Source organism: Rhinolophus sinicus, chromosome 2, assembly GCF_057876585.1.
Source record: "Rhinolophus sinicus isolate RSI-liver-muscle chromosome 2, RSI-T2T, whole genome shotgun sequence".
Taxonomy (NCBI): Eukaryota; Metazoa; Chordata; class Mammalia; order Chiroptera; family Rhinolophidae; genus Rhinolophus; species Rhinolophus sinicus.
The window spans coordinates 96,280,344-96,301,184 of NC_142502.1; the positions used below are offsets into that span (position 1 = coordinate 96,280,344).

A 20,841-nucleotide genomic window follows, 5' to 3' on the forward strand; every position below is an offset into this window, starting at 1 on the left:
ATTGTTTCCCAAATGTATCTGACCACAAAATAGCCTACTGTGTGCTGGGTACTGTTCATGCCTTGGCTTGTTCCAAGTGCGACACTCATGTGACAACGTGGTCAAGGGAGGAGGGGACCTTGAATAGAAGGACCAGGTTAGATGGAGAGAGGGCTCTGATGGAGGTTGAAGGCTAGAGATGAACTCCCTGTAGTTCTGTTTTGTTTGGGCCTCAGGCCCAGTAGTTAACTGAGGGCCTTTGTGATATAAGAATAAGATGACATGGTCAGGCTGGAAAAGAATTCCAGCAGGAGGTCCCCTGGCGTGATGCTATTTTGTTTGCTCTCTGTTCTGTGCGTCTTACGGGAATGGAGCCTGTCTGTGCACAGAGTGGGTGGACTGGGAGAACGGAAGGAACGAGTGGGGGGTTGAGTCCTGCTGGGCTTGTGGCTGGTGGCAGTTCCTGGACTGGGCCATGGTCTCAAGTTAGGGAGCAGTCAAGGGAAAGACGTGTGAGGTGTGGAAGAGGGAGGGAGGGCACGAGCAGCTGTGAGCATGGTCAGTGTCAGGCGGAGAGCGGGCAGAGTCCTGGAAGTGCAATGCTGGGGTTTCTGCTGCTCAAGGACTCCTCCCATCAGAAACACATTTTTTCTTGCTTCTTTCTTTCGGTGTCCTGCATGGCTCAAAATTAGATGCACCTACCAGATGGCAGAGCCCAGCCAGGTTCCCCTGAGTCAAGGTAGGATGGGTACAGGGAGGCTTGTTGGTATTTTAGGAGACTGGGAGGTATTCCTGGGTTGTCTCTCATGATTCATTTCCAAATTCAAAGTCAATTCCTCCAAGAAGTTTATAGGAATAATAATAGCAGCTGTTGTGTTTGAGTGCTCGCTGTGTGCTAGGCATTCTATATTACCTGTAACGAAGTAACCCAGGGAGGATGGGCATGATTCCCAGGGGCCTAGCACAGAGTGAGCCCTCAACCATTGTCAGCTGTTATTACTATTATTTTGCAAATGAGAAAACTGAAGCTCAGCTTAAAGTTGCACATCAAATAAGTAGTAACGCTGGGATTGACTCCAAAGCCCATGTTCTGTGCACTGTCCATTCATTCGGTCAGTGAGTATTTATTGAGTACCTACTGTGTGCCACGCATAGAGCTCAGCTTTGAGAATGATGCAGTGACTAGTTCAGACTTGTTTCCTCCCCTCATGGGCATGGTAAATAAAGACCTAGTCAGAACTGATAAGAGTGCTATAACGTGTGGTCTGGAGACTGAAACAGAGGACTCAGACACATGTCTCTAAGAGAAGGTTCTGGAAGAGGCACACCTAAGCTGACCCTAGAAGGGTAATAAGCCATAGGTGGGAAGAACCTAGCACCTGAAAGCCTTGAACGAAGGACGTTTTGTTACATGGTTTTGAACAAGCCCTTTCCCACTTTGAGCCTCAGTTTTCCATCTGTAAATTGGGTATAGTACCCTGAAGGGTATTGGGGTGATACAAGTCGGGCCATGGACGTGGGAGAACTGGATGAATAAAATGGGTTTGTTTTGGGGAGTGAGGTCTCGCAGTAAATCACTGGTCCCCTTCCTCAACGTGTGTGTCCTCTCCGTTTGGCGCTACCCTGGAGCAGTGGCCAAGCAAAAGGAGTGTTTGGGGAGCAGTTTGATGCCAAGAACAAGCTGACATGCTCCATCTGCCTGAAGGAGTTCAAGAGCCTGCCTGCCCTGAATGGCCACATGCGGTCCCACGGGGGAATGAGGGCCTCCCCCAGCCTCAAACAGGTTAGCAGGAGCCAGCCCCTCTCCTTGCCAGGCCATGTGCTGCTTGCTTTGCTTTGCTGCCGTCAAAGAGTGAGGTGAGCCCCGTGAGGGCACCTGGGAGGCACAGTCCTTTCCCAGTGGGAATGCTTAAGCTTTGATGCTGTGGGCCGGTCAGGTCAAACGGTCCCCACTTCCACTGGCCTCGTGAACAAGGATCAAAAACGGGTGCTACAAAATCCTTTTCGGGGATCCCAGCCCCCCACATCCTGGAGAAGACAGCCAAGAAAACATGTAGATGCGATATTATTTTTAATTTGGCTGCTTGAAGCACCCAAGATCAAGGTCACTTGGGCCTTCCAGGTCAATAGTTAATGGCCAGGGAAAGCTAATGTGACCACCAGGCTGTCAACCTGCACATTTATTCCCCAGCGCACTAGTCTGAAGACTAGCATCCAAAGATCTTTAAATACCCTCATGATTATCAAGGTAGGATATCCATTCAGTTTTAGTAGAGTTAGATTAAAATTCAAAGAATTTCCTCAATTCTTTGAATATTATTTCTCTTGATATAAGTCTCTGGGATTAACTCTCTGTTCACCAACCTTGAGATTGCCCAGGTCACGCCATGTCTTGACCATAACCAGATACAAGAGCTTAGGTCTTCTTTTCTGACGATAAGTCCATATCCTTTACTGGAAAAGCCGTGACCACCACCAAAAATATTAAGATTTGTATTAATATACAAAGGATGCACGGTCAGGATGCGTTGAGACAACAGAGTGCGTGGTCCTGTCCACTGCCGACTGGTGTCCCTTAAGCCCAGGAACCCCGAGTTGCAGGAAGGAAACCACCGTGCCGTGGTCTGTCACCCATGCATGATATCCTGGAAGCTCCCAGGAAAAGCCCAGTGCGACCCCCGTGAGAGCTGCTCTCAGCCCGGGATGAAAGCCTTTATTGTCTGCGTAGGAGGAAGGAGAGAAGGCCCCGCCACCTCCACCTCAGCCACTGCCGCCTCCGCCGCCACCACCGCCGCCGCTCCCTCCCGAGGCAGAAAGCCTCACGCCTATGGTCATGCCCGTGTCTGTCCCTGTCAAGCTTCTCGCACCCAAGCCCGGCTCTCAGGGCTTCGCCAACAGCGTCGTTGCTGCCCCCTCCGCCAGAGACAAGCCAGCCAGCTCGATGTCGGACGACGAGATGCCCGTGCTCGTGAGGATGACCCTCTCTCCCCCACACTCACCCCAAGGGGCTGTCCCCTGCACGCCTGCTGTGAGTTGCTGCTCTGTCCCACCTGCCTGGGGTGGGGACATCCCTTTGCTTTCTTGGAGATGGGGACAGATCATCATCCCAGGTTCCCTGGCCTGAGCTCAGAGAGGGGTTGGCCTCTCAGGACTGAGCCCCCAAGGCTGCCTGGGGGGAATCCCATCCCTATCCACACTGCCCGATACCCAGGAAACACCTGGTACTCTACCAGGCGAATGGTCTGGGTTAGATCCTGAGAGACCTGATGCTGTTCCCACACTGAAACGGAGGTGGTCACTCAGCTGGTCATCACAGTTATTGAAATACAGAAGTATTGGCCCAGATAATGAGTAGCTATTGCCCAGGACCCTGGCCCCTCCCATAGGATCTCCAGAGCTCCCCAAATCCAGCAACCAAAGATACAACCCCTTCAGGCAATAAATAACCTTGACATACATTCTGATGGTCAGTCTTACCAGATGCTTCATATTTTCAGCATCACATCTGTGTAAATACCCTTAGAGGACCTAATTCATTAAGGTCCTCAAAGGAATTCCACTGAGAAACACCCACCCCCAATCTCAGGAAAGCAAAGAGATTTGTGTTTCTTACTCACTGCTCAGTTTTCTTTCTCAAATTCCAAGTACTTCACCCAAGTAGCTCAGCTTGGTTCTGGAACAGAGATCTCTATCTCTTTTCTCTCTCTCTCTCTCTCTCTCTCTCTCTCTCTCTCTCTCTCTCTCTCCCTCCCTCCCTCCCTCCCTCCCTCCCCCCTCCCCCAGTGAGTCTGTAACCCATATTGTTGACTACGTCAGATTTGTCCCCTCCCCACAAGAGGTTGCTGGGTCCTATTTGTCTAAGAATAGGTGGCTGCTGGGGTTCCAGGATGCATGAAGGTGGGGGAGGGACAGATCAGGAGTAGGGAGGTTAATTAAGAGAACTAGAAAAGTCCAGAAAGAGATTTTGTTTAATTCCCTATGTAATATCAAAGCCTCAGAAGAGGAGAGACTGATGGAGCATTCTGGGGGTGAGGATTCTCATAAGTTGGCAGGGTTAAGGCCAGCAACAGTCAGAGAGATGACATGATATAGCCAGACTCCCTCTTTGCCCAGCAAGTTCCTGATTTGGTGGGAGAGACACTGTTTCTGCCCTTGGAGAACTCAGCAGCCTGAAGCTGCTGCGAGAGATGGTTCCGAGTCACACAGGAGGCGGAGCCCCAGGCAGCATCCCCACCCCAATTCAAGACAAAGACTAGGGCAGCCCTGGGTGTAGCTGGAGGGGATACACATGGGTAGCTAGCGTAGGGACTGGGGAGAGGCAAGGGAGTTTGGTACGAGTTTGCTCAGATCATCACAAGAGGAGTGCTGAGCAGGGTTTTGAAGGCAGAGATGACCTTGGCTTTGTGGAAAGGGTGAGACCATCGTAAGTGGGGAGATAAGCTCAAGTGGAAGCATGTAGGTGGGATTGAGTACGTGACACTTGATGGAAAGAAATTAAAATCTTTGAGTTTTTAAAGATATTTTAAATACCTAAAACATTTTTTAAATACTTTAAAAATATTTTTAGAGGAGCCCTGAGTTCTAGTCCCAACACTGCTTGTATCCCGCTAGGACACAGGCAGCTGACACCCTCCTCTTCTCAGAGCCTCAGTTTCTCCCCAGTCCTTCAGGGGTTGGGCTCAATGGGGAGCTTTTACAGCCTCTCAGTGCTTAGCCCTGCCTCCAGAATCGAAATAGCTTGGTAAGGTGCTCGCGTTGGCAGCACGTATACTAAAATTGGAGCGATACAGACAAGATGAGCATGGTCCCTGCGCAAGGATGACACGCAAACTCATGAAGCATTCCATATTTGAATAAATAAATAAATTAGAAAACAATAATAGCTTGGTAGGGGTAGAACACTATAAATGCGTCCTGTCAAGCGACATCCAGGTCTGACATTCTGGGTGGCTTCTGTGGCCCAGGGTCTTAGCACCTCGCCTGGAGGATCCGAAAATCTGGGTTTAGCACTGGAGTAGTAGGACCTCAAGTAAAGGAGCCCAAAAGGTACCTTTGGACCTGTGATCAGAGGTGTGGATTCCGGTGCAGGGTTGAAGTCACCTGTGAGGTCTGCATGTGCTCAGATGACCTCATCAGTCACTCAGGAACAGGGTATAAAGTTTCAGGATTGCTCCCCAGGTTGGGGAGCACGTGCATCCTCTCCCCATTCTCCTCAGTCCCCTCTGCCTTCCTCAGCTTCAGGGGGTGAATAGCCCTCTTGCGGTGAAGGAGGCAGGTTGGGGCCCTCTGGCCTAAGGACACCCCCCGAGGGTGAGCTGGGAGCTCGGGAGCTCTCTGCCCCTGGTCCTTGCCCCACCTCCCTACTTTCCTAGACTCCCCTCCTAGGGGCTGGGGCAGCATCCAGAAGACAGTGAAGCTGAGGGAGAAAGAGGAGAGGGCAGCCTGCTGTGCTGAAGGCAGCAGCAGGGGCTCAGAGAGAGAGAGAGAGAAAAGGAGCCCAGAACTGAGGGGTACTGGGGCAGGTCACATGACTTAGAGACAGTTGGTCACATGACCATGACCTGCCCTTCCCATCAACCCCTGCTGCCTTCTACTCAGGCGCCACCCTGGGCTCAGGAATTGCCAAGGACTGCAGTTGTGACAGGCACTGTCCTGCACGACCTGGGAAGTCACCACAGACTGCCCAGAACCTTCCTGCAGGTATCCCCACAGCCTCTCCCAACCTCACAGCTGCCTCTGCAGCCACACGTAGCTCTTGTGGGTTTTCTGGGCTGATGCTGGCACACAACCCAAGTCTGTTTGTCTGGCTTTGGCATGCCCTGCTTATCTATTTACGTGCATATGTTTACTTATTACTAGATCTTCTTTCCAGACTATACTTGGTTCTGCTGCCATAAAATGAACTAACCCTCCTGACAGGATGTCAGTGTAGGAAATGGGCTTGCGACAAGTGTGCCACCATTGCGGGGAGCAGTAGTTGAGGGGTGCTGAGGGGGGAGGTTAACCAGATCCATTATTAGGAGAGCACATGAACTGGCCTTTTAAAGAGGGCTCTCCCTCAGCCCTAAAGTCACCTCAAAGGAAAGCCCAGTGTGGGTCACTGGCCCTGGGAGCCTTGGCTAGGCCTGACCCTCCTCTTCCTGCCCCATAGCCTCTGCCCAGCTTCCCTGATAGATTATTCTGTCCCCTTCTCAGAGCATGTGTTATCTGTCCCTGATATTTGTCCCTGGGGAGCAATGGGGAATTAAAGGGCCCACTCAGCTGGATTCCACACACCAGATGGGAATGCAGTGATAAGCAAGAAAGAATGTGAATTTATTCTGTCTGGCCCACCCACTATTCCTACCAACCCCATGTCTCTCCCGACATTAGGGATTGCCTCCAAAACCAAAGTTTTCTCTTGGTCAAGCCACCAGAACTTGCCTTGTCTGAAAACGGATGTGGCTGTTCCTTAAGACAGAGGATGCTGGGGTCAGACAAGTGGAAGGGGGTCCCCATGAGAATAAAAGTTCCCCTTCCCTCAACCTGTGGAATCGGTCTGTGGGGAACGCATTAGTATTTGAATCCGATCATTCTCCCCGTTATAGGAAATTCCCAGGAAGCATCAGCCTGGTGTGGCCAAAGCTGAAGAGCCGCTCAAGATTGTACCTGAGAAGAAAAAGTTCCGGCACCGGCCAGAGCCGCTGTTCATCCCGCCACCGCCCTCTTACAACCCCAACCCTGCCCCCTCCTACTCGGGCGCCACCCTGTACCAGAGCCAGCTGCGCTCCCCGCGCGTGCTGGGGGACCACCTGCTCCTGGACCCCGCCCACGAGCTGCCCCCCTACACGCCCCCGCCCATGCTGAGCCCGGTGCGCCAGGGCTCGGGGCTTTTCAGCAATGTCCTCATCTCGGGGCACGGCCCCGGCGCCCACCCCCAGCTGCCGCTGACGCCCCTGACGCCCACACCGCGAGTGCTGCTGTGTCGTTCCAGTGAGTTGCCCCCTGCTCCTCCTCGGGGATCCCGGGATTTCACCCCTGCCTGTGCTGGGCACTACCCTGTGAGGTCTCACTTTCTTTAGTTGTCTTGTGCCACAAACTTCTGTAGCATTTCTGCTCTATGTACCAGGCACTGTACTAGATATACTAGAAATACTTAGAATTAAATGTGGTGTATTTATCCTCAGGGAATCACGGTCTAGCTGGGGGGACAAACCCGTAAAGCGATTATTACAGTCTCTTTGAGATAAGAAAACAGTTGAAGTGTGTGTACACTAAATAAGACTGCTGTGGATAATGGTGTAAGACACAAAATAAATGTGCTAAGTAGATGTTCAAAAAGGACTAGATATGATAAGACCAAGGCTATATAATAATCAAGGATGGCGGGGTGGGGGGGTGGGTGGGGGGGGGTGCCGGGGCAGCCGGATGGCTCAGTTGGTTAGAGCGGGAGCTCTTCACAAGGTTGATGGTTGGATTCCCAGCTGCGGGCGCCCTCCACAACTAAGATTGAAGGCAACACCTTGAGCTTGGAGCTGAGCCACCAGTGGGTGGCTGGTTTGCCCAGTGGTTAGAGCGCGGTGCTTATAACACCAAGGTCGCTGGTTCGGGTCCCACATGGGCCAGTGAGCTGCACCCCCACACACAACTAGATTGAAAAATAACTTGACATGGAGCTGATGGGTCCTGGAAAAACACACTGTGCCCCAATATTCCCCCCCAAAAAAAAATAAACGTTTCTGTTTAAAAAAAAAAAAAAAAAGTAAATCAAGGCTAGAGAAACCTATAGCCAGGATCTCTTTCTAGAGCAAGAATAGTTTCATAGAAACAATACAGCTTAGCAGACCAGAGTGGGGCAGCTGGTTTCTCCTTACCCGGAGGAGAGAAATGGGTAACCCTAAGCCAGTTGGCACCACACTCCATGCAGCTCCTGGCAGACAGTTGGGAGTAACTCTGGTGTGGACAGAAAGGCGAGAGCCCTACTGTAACTGTGTAGGTAACTGCTCATTTGTTTTAGTTTCTTCAACACCTTTTCCCTGTTGACCAGTGACCTCTGGTTTTTGTGCTTCAGACAGCATCGATGGCAGCAATGTGACAGTCACCCCTGGGCCTGGAGAGCATACCATTGATGTTGAACCGTAAGGAAAAGCCAATTATTCTTGAGAACATAAGCCTCAGCTGAGGAAAGGGATGAGGAGCTTTGAAAAGTGGAGTTATTACTTCTAGGGTCAGAGTGTCCACCGAGGGAGAAGTTGTAGAAATTACAGGATCATAGATCATGATATTTCTCGAGTACCATTGTTTCCTGGTAATTGCCAGTGTTCTGAGGCCTTTGCCAAAGTCTAAATAGTAAAGCATGAAGCCCTGTGTTTAGAGCATCCCCATCTCCGGCTCCATAGGCCAGTTGGGTTGTGGCCACATGTTTTCACATCCCCAGTGACAGTGAGGCATCTCTCTTACGGTGCCCAGCTCTCTATGAGGCTTCTTTCAAATATCCTTGCTTCCCCCATCCCCTCCCTAAGATTCTTGGCCAGTCCTCCAAATGGGCTTGTTGAGTAGTGGGTGGGTGGTGAGGGGTATAACAGGAGAGGAAAGTGGTTCTTTTCATGGATAAGCACGGAAATGACCCTATGGTGGAGGGATGAGTAGATTGAGTCAGGAATCAGAAAACCTGAGTTCCTGCACCATTTTGTTATTTGATCTTAATCAAATTAACCTTTCTAGGCTTTAGTTAACTCACCTATTAAATGGGAATAATTATCACTGCCTTGGTTACACCACAGGTCTTTGTGAAGTTAAGATGGGATAATTCACGCAAAAGTGATCTGAAACGGATTAAAAAAATGAAATAAGCACTTTGTATTTGTCCCATTTTTTCCTGATTAAATGGTGTCATCAGTTATGTCCTGGGCAGCTGTTCTCTTGGACTTAGCACCCTCTCTTTCTTAGTTCTAGATCTATGAAGCCCCAGGCTGACTTCTCTCTTGCTCCTTGCAGCATCTCTCCCCAATCTTTTTTTTTTTTTTTTCAAATTTTCTCCCCAATCTTAAAGCTGTTCCTTATCCCAGTAAAAAGGCCATGCCTGGAATCTTAGGCTCACACTGTGAGGAAATGCCCCTACATTCTTCTTGCAGAAGGAACCGGTTTCCTTCTTTGTCAAGTTTCTGACAGTTACCCTTGGCCTCAAATTGAAGACCACACTGTTGTTTTTCTTGTTGTCATTAAAGACGCATCAACATTGGTTTGAGATTCCAAGCAGAGATCCCAGAACTCCAGGATGTCTCTGCCCTGGCCCAGGACACACACAAGGCCACACTGGTTTGGAAGCCGTGGCCAGAGCTGGAAAACCAGGACCTCCAGCAAAGAGGTATTGACCTGTGGGAAGAAGTGGGAGGGGAAGACTTGATTCTCTCACAGGGATCTCGCTTCAGGATCTGTGTGTTTTTCCGTGATACTGAGCTCTCGCTAATGCAGTGGCCTCTTGTTCCCAACAGTGGAGAATCTCCTGAATTTTTGCTGTTCAAGTGCATTGCCAGGTGGAGGGACCAATTCTGAATTTGCTTTGCACTCTCTCTTCGAGGCCAAAGGTGACGTGATGGTAAGTAAGGAACCATGAAAAGTAGGCTTCACAGTTCATTTTCTTCATGTCAGAATTCTGAGAAGTATTTTCCCAAGTGTCTGTGTTGTCCCGCCTACCATATAACCAATTCATAAGATGATGACCAGTCAACATGCCTCCATGTTCCTTATCTCAGTGAGTAAGTCAGGATTTTAAAAACTGCTGGAAAACCTCCAGCGGAACTTCTCATAATGCATCTGAGTAATAATTAGGGGCACCCCTGTCTTGGGAAATTAGAATTACTTTGAAGCAATCTTGTATTTTTACATCATAACATGTCTCCAGTAATGGAGGTAGTTGGTCTAAAACAGCCCATGGTGCTCTGCTGACTGTGCTCCCTACCTTGGAAATCCGCCAAAGTTGATGTCCATAGAAACATTGTTTTCCCTTAACCAAGATGAAGTGTTTGCTTCATTCTTCCATCCTCAACACAGTTCTTTGTTCAAACCAGAACTTGGGCGCCATCATCCCAGAATCAGAGCTGACCTTTTCCTTGCTCCACCTGGACTCCTGGCGAGATCACTCAAGCACTAACCTGTTTCCCCTCTAGTCAATACATGATTCTTCTACCAGATCTAGTTTTCTACCTTTTGCTTTTTTATTTTATGAAAACGTGAAAGGAAGCAAAGGTCCCAGTTCTACCTTCTCAAGAGATTATTTGGTACCCTTTAAGATTTTCTAGAATGTTGGAGAACTCTCCTTAACCCTTGGAGATTGGTGTTGCAGAGCAGCCCTTGTTGACCTTCTAACATGCACACAAATCACCCGAGGACTCTTGTTAAAATGCAGGTTCTTATTCAGGAGTCCTGGGGTGGGGCCCCAGGTTCTGCCTTTCTAACCAGCACCCAGAAATGCTCACGCTGCTGGTGTGTGGACCACACTTGGAGTAGCAAGATTCTAGACCTTGGTCTACCCCTAAGCCATCCGCTGCTCAACTCCGCTGCAGCATCTTTTTTTTATTTAAAAAAAAAAAAGTCAATAAGGCTGAAGAAGAAAGATTTGAAAGGGTTTATTTAGCGAGGCTCTTTGCGAGGACAGCATCTTACACAGTGCTCACTAAAACAGCTGTTTATGTTCAATTGGAATGGAACATGAGTTTTCTGCCCAGTTACACATCACCCACTCATTTCCTTAGCATCCTTCCCCAGAGACTCAGCCTCCATTCAGAGGAGGTCTTACCACCTCTCTCAGGCTGGGGCCATCACCAAGCAGGGAGTGGGGTCGGACATGACCAGCCGGCTGCAGTCATGGGCTGGGGGAGGGTTAGAGGAGCAAGTCCTGTTGGGTGCTGACCCGAAATGAACCCCAATTAGGGGACTCTCCCTCTGGTTTTTCTTCCAGCACCCCAACCCTGGGCTCTGCCCTGCTGACCCCTGGTCCCCATTAGGTAGGCGGTCTTCCCAGGACACACAGACCCATTACTGACTCTGGCCTTTTCTCTCCCATGGGTCTGCAGGCTGCTCTGGAGATGCTGCTGCTGCGGAAACCAGTCAGGTTAAAATGTCATCCTTTAGCCAATTACCACTATGCCGGTAGGTTGCCAGGAGCCCTGTGCCCTGTTGCTTCCTGGGAGGGGTTTGTTTGCATGTTTGGTTGTGTCGCTTTTTAACAGTAGATAGCACGTTTGCCGTCCTAATCGCCACTTGTGATCTCAGGGCCTTCTGGGGCATCGCTGGTGGGGTAGTTTGGTCTGTTGGCTGGTCTCCTGTCCCTCATGGGTATGCCAAGAGCTGGGTGATAGTGGACAGTGCCTGCACGGGTGGCAGAGAGACTGCATCGGGGTACAGAGCCACAGAGGGTACAACACAGAGGCAACAACACTGAACAGCAGCCCCTCAGCTTTAGAAGCAATAGACATGGTTCAACTCTTGCGTTCACCCCTTGGCCTTCTTCTGCAGTCTCTGTTCCCTCACCTGGAAAACAGGGCTCGTACTCCATCCCTTGCAGTGACTATTAGAAATAGTATAGGGAGCCCCATGCCTGGCACGTCCTGGAGGCTGTTGTTATTCATTTATCAAACATTTATTGTGCACTTCCTGTGTACACGGGGCTGTGCTAAGCGCTAAGATGAAACAGACGTGGACAGAGTCCTACCTCATGCAGCGTGGAGTGTAAGGAGGAGGCAGTTGTTACACAGCGGATCCCACTGACAGCAACAGTGGTACATACACATCTCCACATGCGCGTGTCTTCTGAGGATGTGGATTAATGATGGCATCACCAATGGGGGGGGGGGAGAAGACACCTTTGAGCATTGAATGGAGTGAGAATCATGCAAAAGAAGAAAACAGGTTGGGGACCCTAAGAGATGACCAGTGAAATTGAGGTCAGCGTTTTTATTTCCATGAACTGGTAAACCCATCCATTCTGAGGGTCACCACAAAGCTGCCGGGTGTCTCTCTTTCAGAGGGAATGAGTCCTCCAGGGCCCCTTGGTCATTAATCCTTTACAGGTTTCCTTAGTGCTTCGAGCAGACCCTACATAGGTAGGTGCCAAATACCTGAGTGGGTTTGGGGACCTAGTAATACCTTTTCCAGTCCTTGGTCCAGACAGCCAGGTAGGCCGAAGCGGAGGGCTGCTTTACAAACACTGCCGCGTCCTCCGTGGGCATCCTGTCCCCTCCGTCGCTGGCCTCACTGAACGTGCTCCTCTTAGGAGTTGACCTTCCTGCCCGTCATCACAGGGTGAAGGCCTCAAGCTACTCACCTGAGCACAGCAAGCCCAGGATGTCTGCCTGTGGGTCACTGTCAGCACAGAGGCCACTAGTTTCTAACTTTTTGTATGTCACGTCACACATACATGGACAAAGGATAAGAAATCCATCAGTGACCTAAAGGAGCGTGGTTTTTTTTTAAATATTGTCTCCATCATTTCCTGCTTGGTGTCTGCCCTGAATGTGGGTAGAAAGATGTAGGAGTTCTCCCTAATCTGCAGTTCGATCCTCTCCTAATTCTGAGTGTCAGCTACCATCCATTAAACCCTGTCTCAAGCTTCTTTGCGTAGCGGGTGAGACGGTGGATGAGAAGGCGCTTCCGAACCATCTGCTGCGAGATACAGCTGCCCTCGGCCCTGTGGGCTGCTCAGCTCCAGCTGTGAGCAACCTCATCTGGGACCCCAGTCCCCTCCAGTTCTTCCCAGTGTGTCAAGCAAATACTATTTTTTTATGTGTGACATGACATTAAAACAAAAGATTGGGAAGTTAAGGACCAGCAGCCCCCACCCCACCCCAAACAAAACAAAATGAAAACACTAAACTAATACGAGAAACTTTGAAATTCGAGGGCCTTTAATTCTGCTAAAATGAATTGATCTGTTGGGGTTGGGGGTCCTAGCTAATCCTGTGCCCCTACAGGCAGACGAGGAAGGACAGGGTTGCTTCCTGGAATCGTTTCAACCCTTGGAGGCAAGAGAGGTAGGGCAGAGCTGTGAAGGGTTGGTATCTTGCTAGCTGTGTCTCCCCAAGAAAAGAGTGCTCGCCTACATTTATCAGTCATTTGCCTTCTCCAGGAAGTGATCACAAACTGGGCCCCATAGAATCTCCTAGAATTATGAGCAAAAAGGGCAGAGGTCACTGGTCTCCAAAGTCTGACCAGACTCCATCCGCTTAACATTTCCCTTCCAAGCCACAGGGGAAACCACAGAGTGTACCCCATCACAGGCTCCTTTTCCTGTTCTCATGCTCCTTATTTGGTTCTGGGGTGTTAACGGATCGCATTTCTGTGGCCCCATCCTGCCTTGGCCTTTGTGCCAAGCCCCACTGGGCTGCTCTCTAGGAGGACTGTCCATCAGTTCAATTCATCACCAGGAATGCTATCTTGTGGATGTCTTTTGGCTTCCAGCTCTGTGGCTGTGGCCAGTGTCACCCCACCCCGACTCCCAGCTCTGACTCCTGGCGCTAGAATCACTCTCCAGGCTCCCAGCTGTCCAGAGAGAGAAGTCAGATCTCCTAGGCCTTTCTGTGTCCTGGAGGGAAGGTGGAAAGGCTGGGCTCAGGGAGGGAGGGAGGCTGCAAGTGAGGGGGAGACAGAAACAGAAGCCGGTGAAAATCACATTCCTTACTTTACTCATGACCTTCCCTTTCCCAGCCCACCCCAAGCAGTTCAGTAAGAAAAGGAAAAAGTGACTGATGCAGGGGGCCCAGCAGAGAGGATGGTGTGGGTGGGTAGCTCGCCCAAGTCTTGGAGCTGCTTGCCAAGACCAGAGGAAGGTGCGATTGCAGTGGCTACCAACACGCTTTAATCCACACCAAGGTGCTTGGTCCAGCCCTCTCCCAGCATCCTCCACCCAGGTTTGGGTAGCAGTTGTTTGCAGTGGCTCCCAGTTGGCAGTTGGATTGGGTGGGGAGAGCTTGAGCTTGGGGAGTCAAGATGCCTGTTTGTGATTTAGAGGGCCTGCAGCATCCTTGGTTTTCCATTCAAGTGGTCATTCCTGCAGATGGGCGCAGAGTGGAGAGGGTGTCAGAACCGGTGCTGGGCTTCTTGGCAGGTGTTCAACAGAAGCTACTATTAGCCCCCACCACAGCCCAAGTACTCCTGAAGCCTGACCCAAGTCAGAGATAGGGAGACCTGGAGGAAATAAACACCCACTCAGTTGGGAAAGCCTGCTCTCGGTCTTGGAAGCTGCCCCAGTTTGATGAGGAGACAGCATTACATACTCAAGAGAATACTTTGCAAGAAATACAGCTGTGATATCATTTTCCAGACACTCAGCCGGTCTTCTGAAAGGCAGGAACTGAGCTAACACTTACTCTCTTGCTTTGCCTGACACCACACTTGTAAAGACCAGGGTTAACGGACAGGCTCAAGTTATACATTCAGATTGAGGCCTCCCTCCCTTGTGCTTCCAGAGGAAACTTTGGTAACAGCCTGCTTCACCCTGCACCCCTAAAAATATATTCAGCCTTCACCCACTATGGAAAACCTTTCACGGAAATGAAGGGCTGGTATAAAAACAGTCTCTCTTTTTCTACAGTGCACGTGTGTTTCTTGTATAACTGCATTAACAACAGCGTCAATAAAAGTTTTTAAAATCTTGAAGAGGGAACGGCCCTCTTTAAAAGATGCTGTGCCCAAACTTTCTGTCCCCCCTCCAAGTCTCTTTTCAGTTGCCTGGGTTCGCTATAGCTCGCCCCCAAATTTAGCCACAGTCCAGTGGCTGTTTCCCAGCAACAGACGCTCAGAACATTTTTTCCTCTGGATACTGTTCCAGCAGCAGTTTCCTCCAGCTAATTAGGCTCTTTGTAATTAGCCTTAATCGTCTTGTTAGGGGCCCCTGCTGATACTAGCCCGATAGCCAGGAATCCCCAGGTAGAACAAATGAGTGCTGGGGGAATGTCAGCCCACTAACCCTGTGTGCATGCTGAGAGGAAGGCGAGGGGAGGGGAGGGTTTGCGGCAGCCCCCTGCCTTGGTTTTGCATTTGATCCTGGACTTGGTCCAAGATGCATAATCTAAGAAGGGCTGGCTTAGAAAACCTCGTCTGAGGAGGAGGAGAGTGCTCCTGTCTGACAGAGACTGCAGGGACGAGAGCTGCCTGAGCCTTCCCTTGACGATTACAGACCGGGCTTCCGGGGCAGGGAGTAGAAGACAAGTTACCAGCGGCCACGAGTAAGGCTGGATCCATTCATACACAGCACAGAGGACACCAGCAAGACCTGGTGGGCTTCGTGAGTGCCACTAAGGCCTAGATCAGCGGGGGACAGCATGTGTCCCGTAGCTGCAGGCTGCTGGGGAATCTGCTCTCCAAGAGGCCAGAGAAGATCCAAAGCCTTTACTGTGTACCTGCTTAGCACCAAACGCTCTCCATCCCAGGGTGTCCCAATCCCCACGTCACGGGAGAGGAAACTGAGACTCAGAGACATGATGTAAACCTGTCTGGGGCCACAGAAGATGTAAGTGGCAGAATCAGGTTCCCAGCACATGAGCTCCTGGTTTAAATCACCCTTTTCGATCGCAGCACAGTGACACTGGGGAGAGCACATTCAGGTATTATTTCTATGTACCAGGCTTTAACCTGGGAATTCAGTCCAAGAGCCCAGGGGTGGAGTCTCAGCCCAGTGGGAATCGCATGATCAGGGTGCAGTGAAGATGGAGAATTCACAAAAATCCGAAGGAGGCTGACTTTTATGCAAACCAGCCACAGTGATTGAGTCTTCCCTGGACCCCCCAAAATAGGACTCCCCTTAGAAATAGGCCTTATGTCTTGCTCCAGACAGCCCAGTACCATTCTCTATGACCATCTGCATATCCTAGTTTCTCTTTTATGGAGGAAAAAGACGACTGAATATCAAGTTTAGCCAGGAAGGCCGATGCACCAGCCCAGCCCTGCAGGGCCTCTTTATTGGTCTGCAGATCTGTCCGGACCTGGTCCCACTCACCTCTCCAGCCTCTTTTGCTCTCCCTCTGCTGGAACCCGTAGTTGAACCACATTGGATCCCTGCTCACTCTTTGAACACCTCCATTTCCTCAGCTATAAAATGGGTAACACCCAGTCTTACAGGGTTGCTGGTAGCACCAAATGACTGATGTCTGTGAAGTACTTACAACCTGGCATATAGTAAACACTTACAAATGTTAGCTTCCCCACCCCTCCAGCACAGCGTTTTGCATGCAGTACACACCTGATATCTGTTGGATGGATGGGTGGATGGAAGGGAGGGAGGGAGGGAAGGATGGATGGATAAATGGAAGGGAGGGAGAGAGGATTGATGGATGGGAGGAAGGAAGGGAGGGAGGGAGGGAGGCATTGTCTCACTGCTCTCTGCCTTTGCACACATACTTCCTCTCCCCAGAATTCCCTTCCATCTCCTTCTTGCCTAACTTGCTTCTGTGTCCTTGAAAAGTCAACTCAGGTGTTTTCTCTACCTGGAAGCCTTCCCAGCTGCCCTAGTCCTTACCTGAGTGTGGTGCTCCTCCCTCCTGCCCCATTGGCACCTGACCTCTCCCTCCTCACTGCAGTCACCACCGTGAATGCAGTGGCCTACTGGTTTGTCTCCCCAGTAGACTGAACGTGAACCCACTGCATTTTGAGGAGCGCTTGCTACATAAATTCTTGCACTCATGAACATCATCATGACATAAAAACTGTAGCTAAAATTGGCTGAATGCTGTTTTCCAGTTACTAAGCTCGACACTTTGTTCATTATCTTTAACCTTCACAAAAATACTAAGAGGTGGGGGCAATCAGAATTATTCCCACTTGAGTCTGAGGTTCCGTAACGTGTCAGGGTCGAGACCATAGCTGAGATTTGAACCGAGGTGTAAGGGCTGCTAACCATTGCACTACACTGGCTTCTTGTTCAGAAAGGAGTTTGATGGGTATTATATCATTTACTGAACCGTTATATTTTGTCACTTAGCCAATCAAGTGGGGAGACCTGTGAAGCTGGAACCGGCAAAGTGGGGAGAACTGTGAGCTGTTCTTACGAAGTTTGTGTTTTGTTGTAGGTTCGGACAAGTGGACCTCCCTAGAAAGAAAACTGTTTAATAAAGCACTAGCCACTTACAGCAAAGACTTTATTTTTGTACAGAAGATGGTAAGCATGCTTTTTCCCATGGCTCGCTTGAAACTGAATTTGGGAAATTGTACACCTAAAGATACATAGATATATTTGGTTACTGGCTTCATGCTCTCACCAAAAGGATGTCTGTTCCCCACCCCCACCCCCCCCAATGGTGAAGGGTGGCATTTGTTACGGGGTGGCCTGGCCCTGGTGTCGGGGATATGGGGGAAGGAAGACACAGATCATTTGGACATGGCATTGATGGGGGTTATTTTTATCTTAATAAAAATGTGTACTTTTTGCATTCTGTCAGAATAAATAGAGCTGGGGCTTTTGGTTCACAATTTACGTCGCAGATTTCATGTATGTGTGATGATCTATCATGTTTCTGACAGAATCTTTCCTGAGAAATTAAAGAAGGGAGGATATATGCCCTCCTCCTCGCCAGTAGCAGTTTCTGGTTTTGGGCCTCCAATCGTAATGACAGTGATAATAAAAACAATACGTGTACGGCATTTCACAGCAAAGTAGAACTCTTTCACATAGATGAACTAGCACTTTATACAGCAGATATTGAACTTAATAAGCCTTAATTGGCTGAGAGGTGGTTTAAGCTAAAAGTTAAAAATAATTGCAAGTGTGTTTCAGCAGTCTGATGAATGATGGAGCCGTATTGTATTGTTAAGGTCATTAATATGTGCAGGTCCACAGAGAACAGGGTCACAGGTGACAGCTTCCACTGGCTCCAGGCTGGGCCGATGGTCCCCAGGGGTGTCCTGGGTACATGTCTCCTGTCTTTAACCTAGGGCCTTAATGAACGAGAATCAGAATAAGTGGACTTGCTCTCCAGCTTGCCTTCATCTGCCGTCTGTCTATATTCACTCTTGCCTTTCCCTGCCTTAGAGGCCACCACATTCTTTGTCCAGCAGCTCCTATGCTCATATTTCTGGAATCACCTTCCCCAGGACTGACCTGTCCTAGGCCTCATTCCTTGCTGGCTATTGATAGATTCGTGTGTCATGCTTGCCAGGCAGCGCAGGTTTTTAAGCAAGGGCTCTCTGGGACACTTTGCTCACTGCTTGGGTATTCTAGGGTAGAAATTCAAGATGTCAGGGGGATGTGAAGGGGGCAACTTTGGGGAGAAAGGACTTCTGAGGGTTCCCTTCCCATCTCACCATGCAGTGGGCCATGTTCCCACCCCCGAGGGTACTAGCAGCCTTTACCTGCCTCCAGAAAACCCACATTATTGAACCTCAGTTTTAGCTCAGAGATCTATGAGCTAAACAAAGCAATTTTTCTCTTTAAAATACATTTACCTTTTCCCATTTCGGGGATGAACAGAGCAAGGCTTATTTCCTGCAAAAACTGAGCTCTTGTCATGATAACTTTTGCCTTATGTTCCTGTTCAATTACTAAGGGACATTTTTCATAAATAGATTTTGAAGGTCAACAAGGAAGAGAACCAAACACGTTCAAGCATGTTTAATGAAAATCATGCTGCTTTCTAGGTTTAAAAAAAGGAATAAGCTCTCTATGGACTGGCAGGAGAAAATCTCCAGGCTATATTGTGAAAAAAATCAAGTTGCAAAACTATATATATTACCTTTTGTGAGGAAAATGGCGGGTAAGAAATGTATTTCTGTGTTTGTTGATATATGCGTAAAGAAATTCTGAAATGATACCCAAGAAATTAGTAAGAGGGACTACCTGTGTTGCAAGGGAGGGAAGTAAGAACTGGATAGATGGAGAACAGGCAGGGGAAGGAAATTTTTCACTATAACTATAAGGGGTGCCAACAAAATGTATATACTTTTTAAGAAAGGATAAAACTGTATAATTGTAATACTCAATATATACCGATAACAGGATGAATACAAGTCACATTTGATTTCTGCAATTACAAGAGCCACTCACAGTGGTTACCATCATTGTCCAGACACTTCTGATGATGGCGAACTACTGCTTGAGACTAGATAACATCTCTTAAAATGTGTATACTTTTTTTGGCATCCCCCGGTATATATTTTTTAATTGAATTGCATAAACCTATGATCTATTACAAAATTAAATTTTCACAAAAACTTGCTGCTTTGCCCCCGGCACACTGCTGCAGCTGATCCTGAGATGACTTTCTTGGCAGGTGAAGTCTAAGACAGTGGCTCAGTGTGTGGAGTACTACTACACGTGGAAAAAAATTATGCGGTTAGGGCGGAAGCACCGGACACGCCTCGCAGAAATCATCGACGATTGTGTGGTGAGTGAAGCTGCTGAGTCGCTGCTTATTCTGGCCCCACTCCCACCCCACAGTCAGGTTAGTAAGTGACTGGTGTTTGGTTTGGCTTTGCTGTTGAGGTGGCCGCAGTGAGTGGGTGACAGGCCAGCTCTCTGCCGGGATTCAGGCCTTGACTTCCTGGTGGAGAGAGGCCAAGGGAAGGTGGCTTAGGGTTTGACCTGAGGCTCAGCGTTCAGTTAAGGAGGCGAGGTAGAAACTAGGGAGTGAAGCCAGGCTGGTCCCAGCCTTGGGTGGTTGGTTTATAAGCAGGTGCCCTGGACCCCTGGCATGTCCCTTCCTGATCCTTCCACATCACAGATGTCACTAAGCAGAGAATGTAACGTGCCTCCGAAAGATGAAGGAGCCCTCAGCTTTTACCACATCTTTCATAAAGGATTCCATAGTGCCAGGAGTGCTCGATTATTGACTTGGTGAGCAGGGTGTATGTAATAATTCTAATGCTCACATCCACATTTATCCCTGATCAATATCCCCGATCAATATTTCCTTCATTAGCAGGCAATCAAAATTGTCTGCATATTAAGATTAAATACATACTAAAGACAGAAGCTCAGAATCATCTCTGAACCCCTTACGTGTGGCTTTGGTAATTAATACCACTTTTCATCCTTGTGAACTCCTCTGTGCATCCATAGCCAGGGGGATCTTCTCGCCCACTGTGGAAAACATTACCTACCATGTATGTGTGTGTAAAAGTTACATGTCTTTAAACAAGTTACTAAACCCCAGCCTCTGTCATCATCAGGGAACGCGTTTGGAACTCATGAATGGTGTGAATATTTGTAATTATATTTTCATTCCCAGTAGTGCCCCAGTCAGTGTAAGTGTTAGCACACGTGTGGATTATTCTCTTGAGCAGACATTTACGTCGCACTTTCTACGTGCCAGGCATTGCCCTAGGCATTTTATACATATTGACTCATTTAATCCTCATACCAGTTCTCTGAGGTAAGAAACTGAGGCACAGAGTAACTTAGCCATGGTCAGTGGCCGGTGAGTGTGTTGTCTGAGCCCAGTTCCCTTGTGTAACACTTAAGAGAAGTCAAATGCAAATTCGCTTAAAGAAGCGTAAAAACACGTGGGCTCATTAATGCTTTAAAGCCCACGTAAGCCCAGCTATGAAATAGCTATGCATATGCAAATTTACATTTGGTCCCAAATATCAGAGAAAGTAGGTATCTCTGGAATAGAACAGAATTGCCATTTTGTCCATCAGAGAAGGCCATATTCTGCAGTAAGGGTTTCCTGTGACCAGGGCTTTTGTTTGACTGATTTAAGTAGTGATTTCTTGTATCAGAAAAGCCTTTTGTTCATCGGTGACCTAATGTTTAAAAAAGCAGTGTGGCCTCATCAGGTTCAATCAACTAAAACCAACTGAGTCCCCACAACGCAAGCAGCAGTATGTCTGTAGCACAGTGGGTGAACCAGGGATATTAACTGGCCTCTGTCCCTATCCACCCCTGAGGAGAGC

The 20,841-nt window shown here is 49.0% G+C and overlaps 1 protein-coding gene and 1 non-coding gene across 22 annotated transcripts in view; both read left to right on the forward strand.

The window, feature by feature from the left end:
- The window catches only part of TRERF1 (transcriptional regulating factor 1), a 197,333-nt gene that overhangs the window by 160,553 nt on the left and 15,939 nt on the right, over positions 1-20,841 (forward strand). For 16 of the 21 annotated variants that reach the window (XM_074332927.2, XM_074332935.2, XM_074332925.2 and 13 more), the window contains 10 exons: positions 672-718; positions 1,612-1,762; positions 2,708-3,007; positions 6,567-6,951; positions 8,030-8,096; positions 9,186-9,325; positions 9,453-9,556; positions 11,034-11,109; positions 17,022-17,110; positions 19,218-19,331. In XM_074332927.2, the coding sequence (XP_074189028.2) occupies positions 672-718; positions 1,612-1,762; positions 2,708-3,007; positions 6,567-6,951; positions 8,030-8,096; positions 9,186-9,325; positions 9,453-9,556; positions 11,034-11,109; positions 17,022-17,110; positions 19,218-19,331 (1,473 nt within the window). The remainder of the gene's footprint in view (positions 1-671; positions 719-1,611; positions 1,763-2,707; positions 3,008-6,566; positions 6,952-8,029; positions 8,097-9,185; positions 9,326-9,452; positions 9,557-11,033; positions 11,110-17,021; positions 17,111-19,217; positions 19,332-20,841) is intronic. The other 5 variants (XM_074332938.2, XM_074332939.2, XM_074332942.2 and 2 more) reach the window with 3 other exon arrangements.
- Positions 4,726-4,832, forward strand: LOC141572040 (U6 spliceosomal RNA). Its single transcript, XR_012497051.2, has one exon. It is a non-coding gene; the product is annotated as a U6 spliceosomal RNA (small nuclear RNA).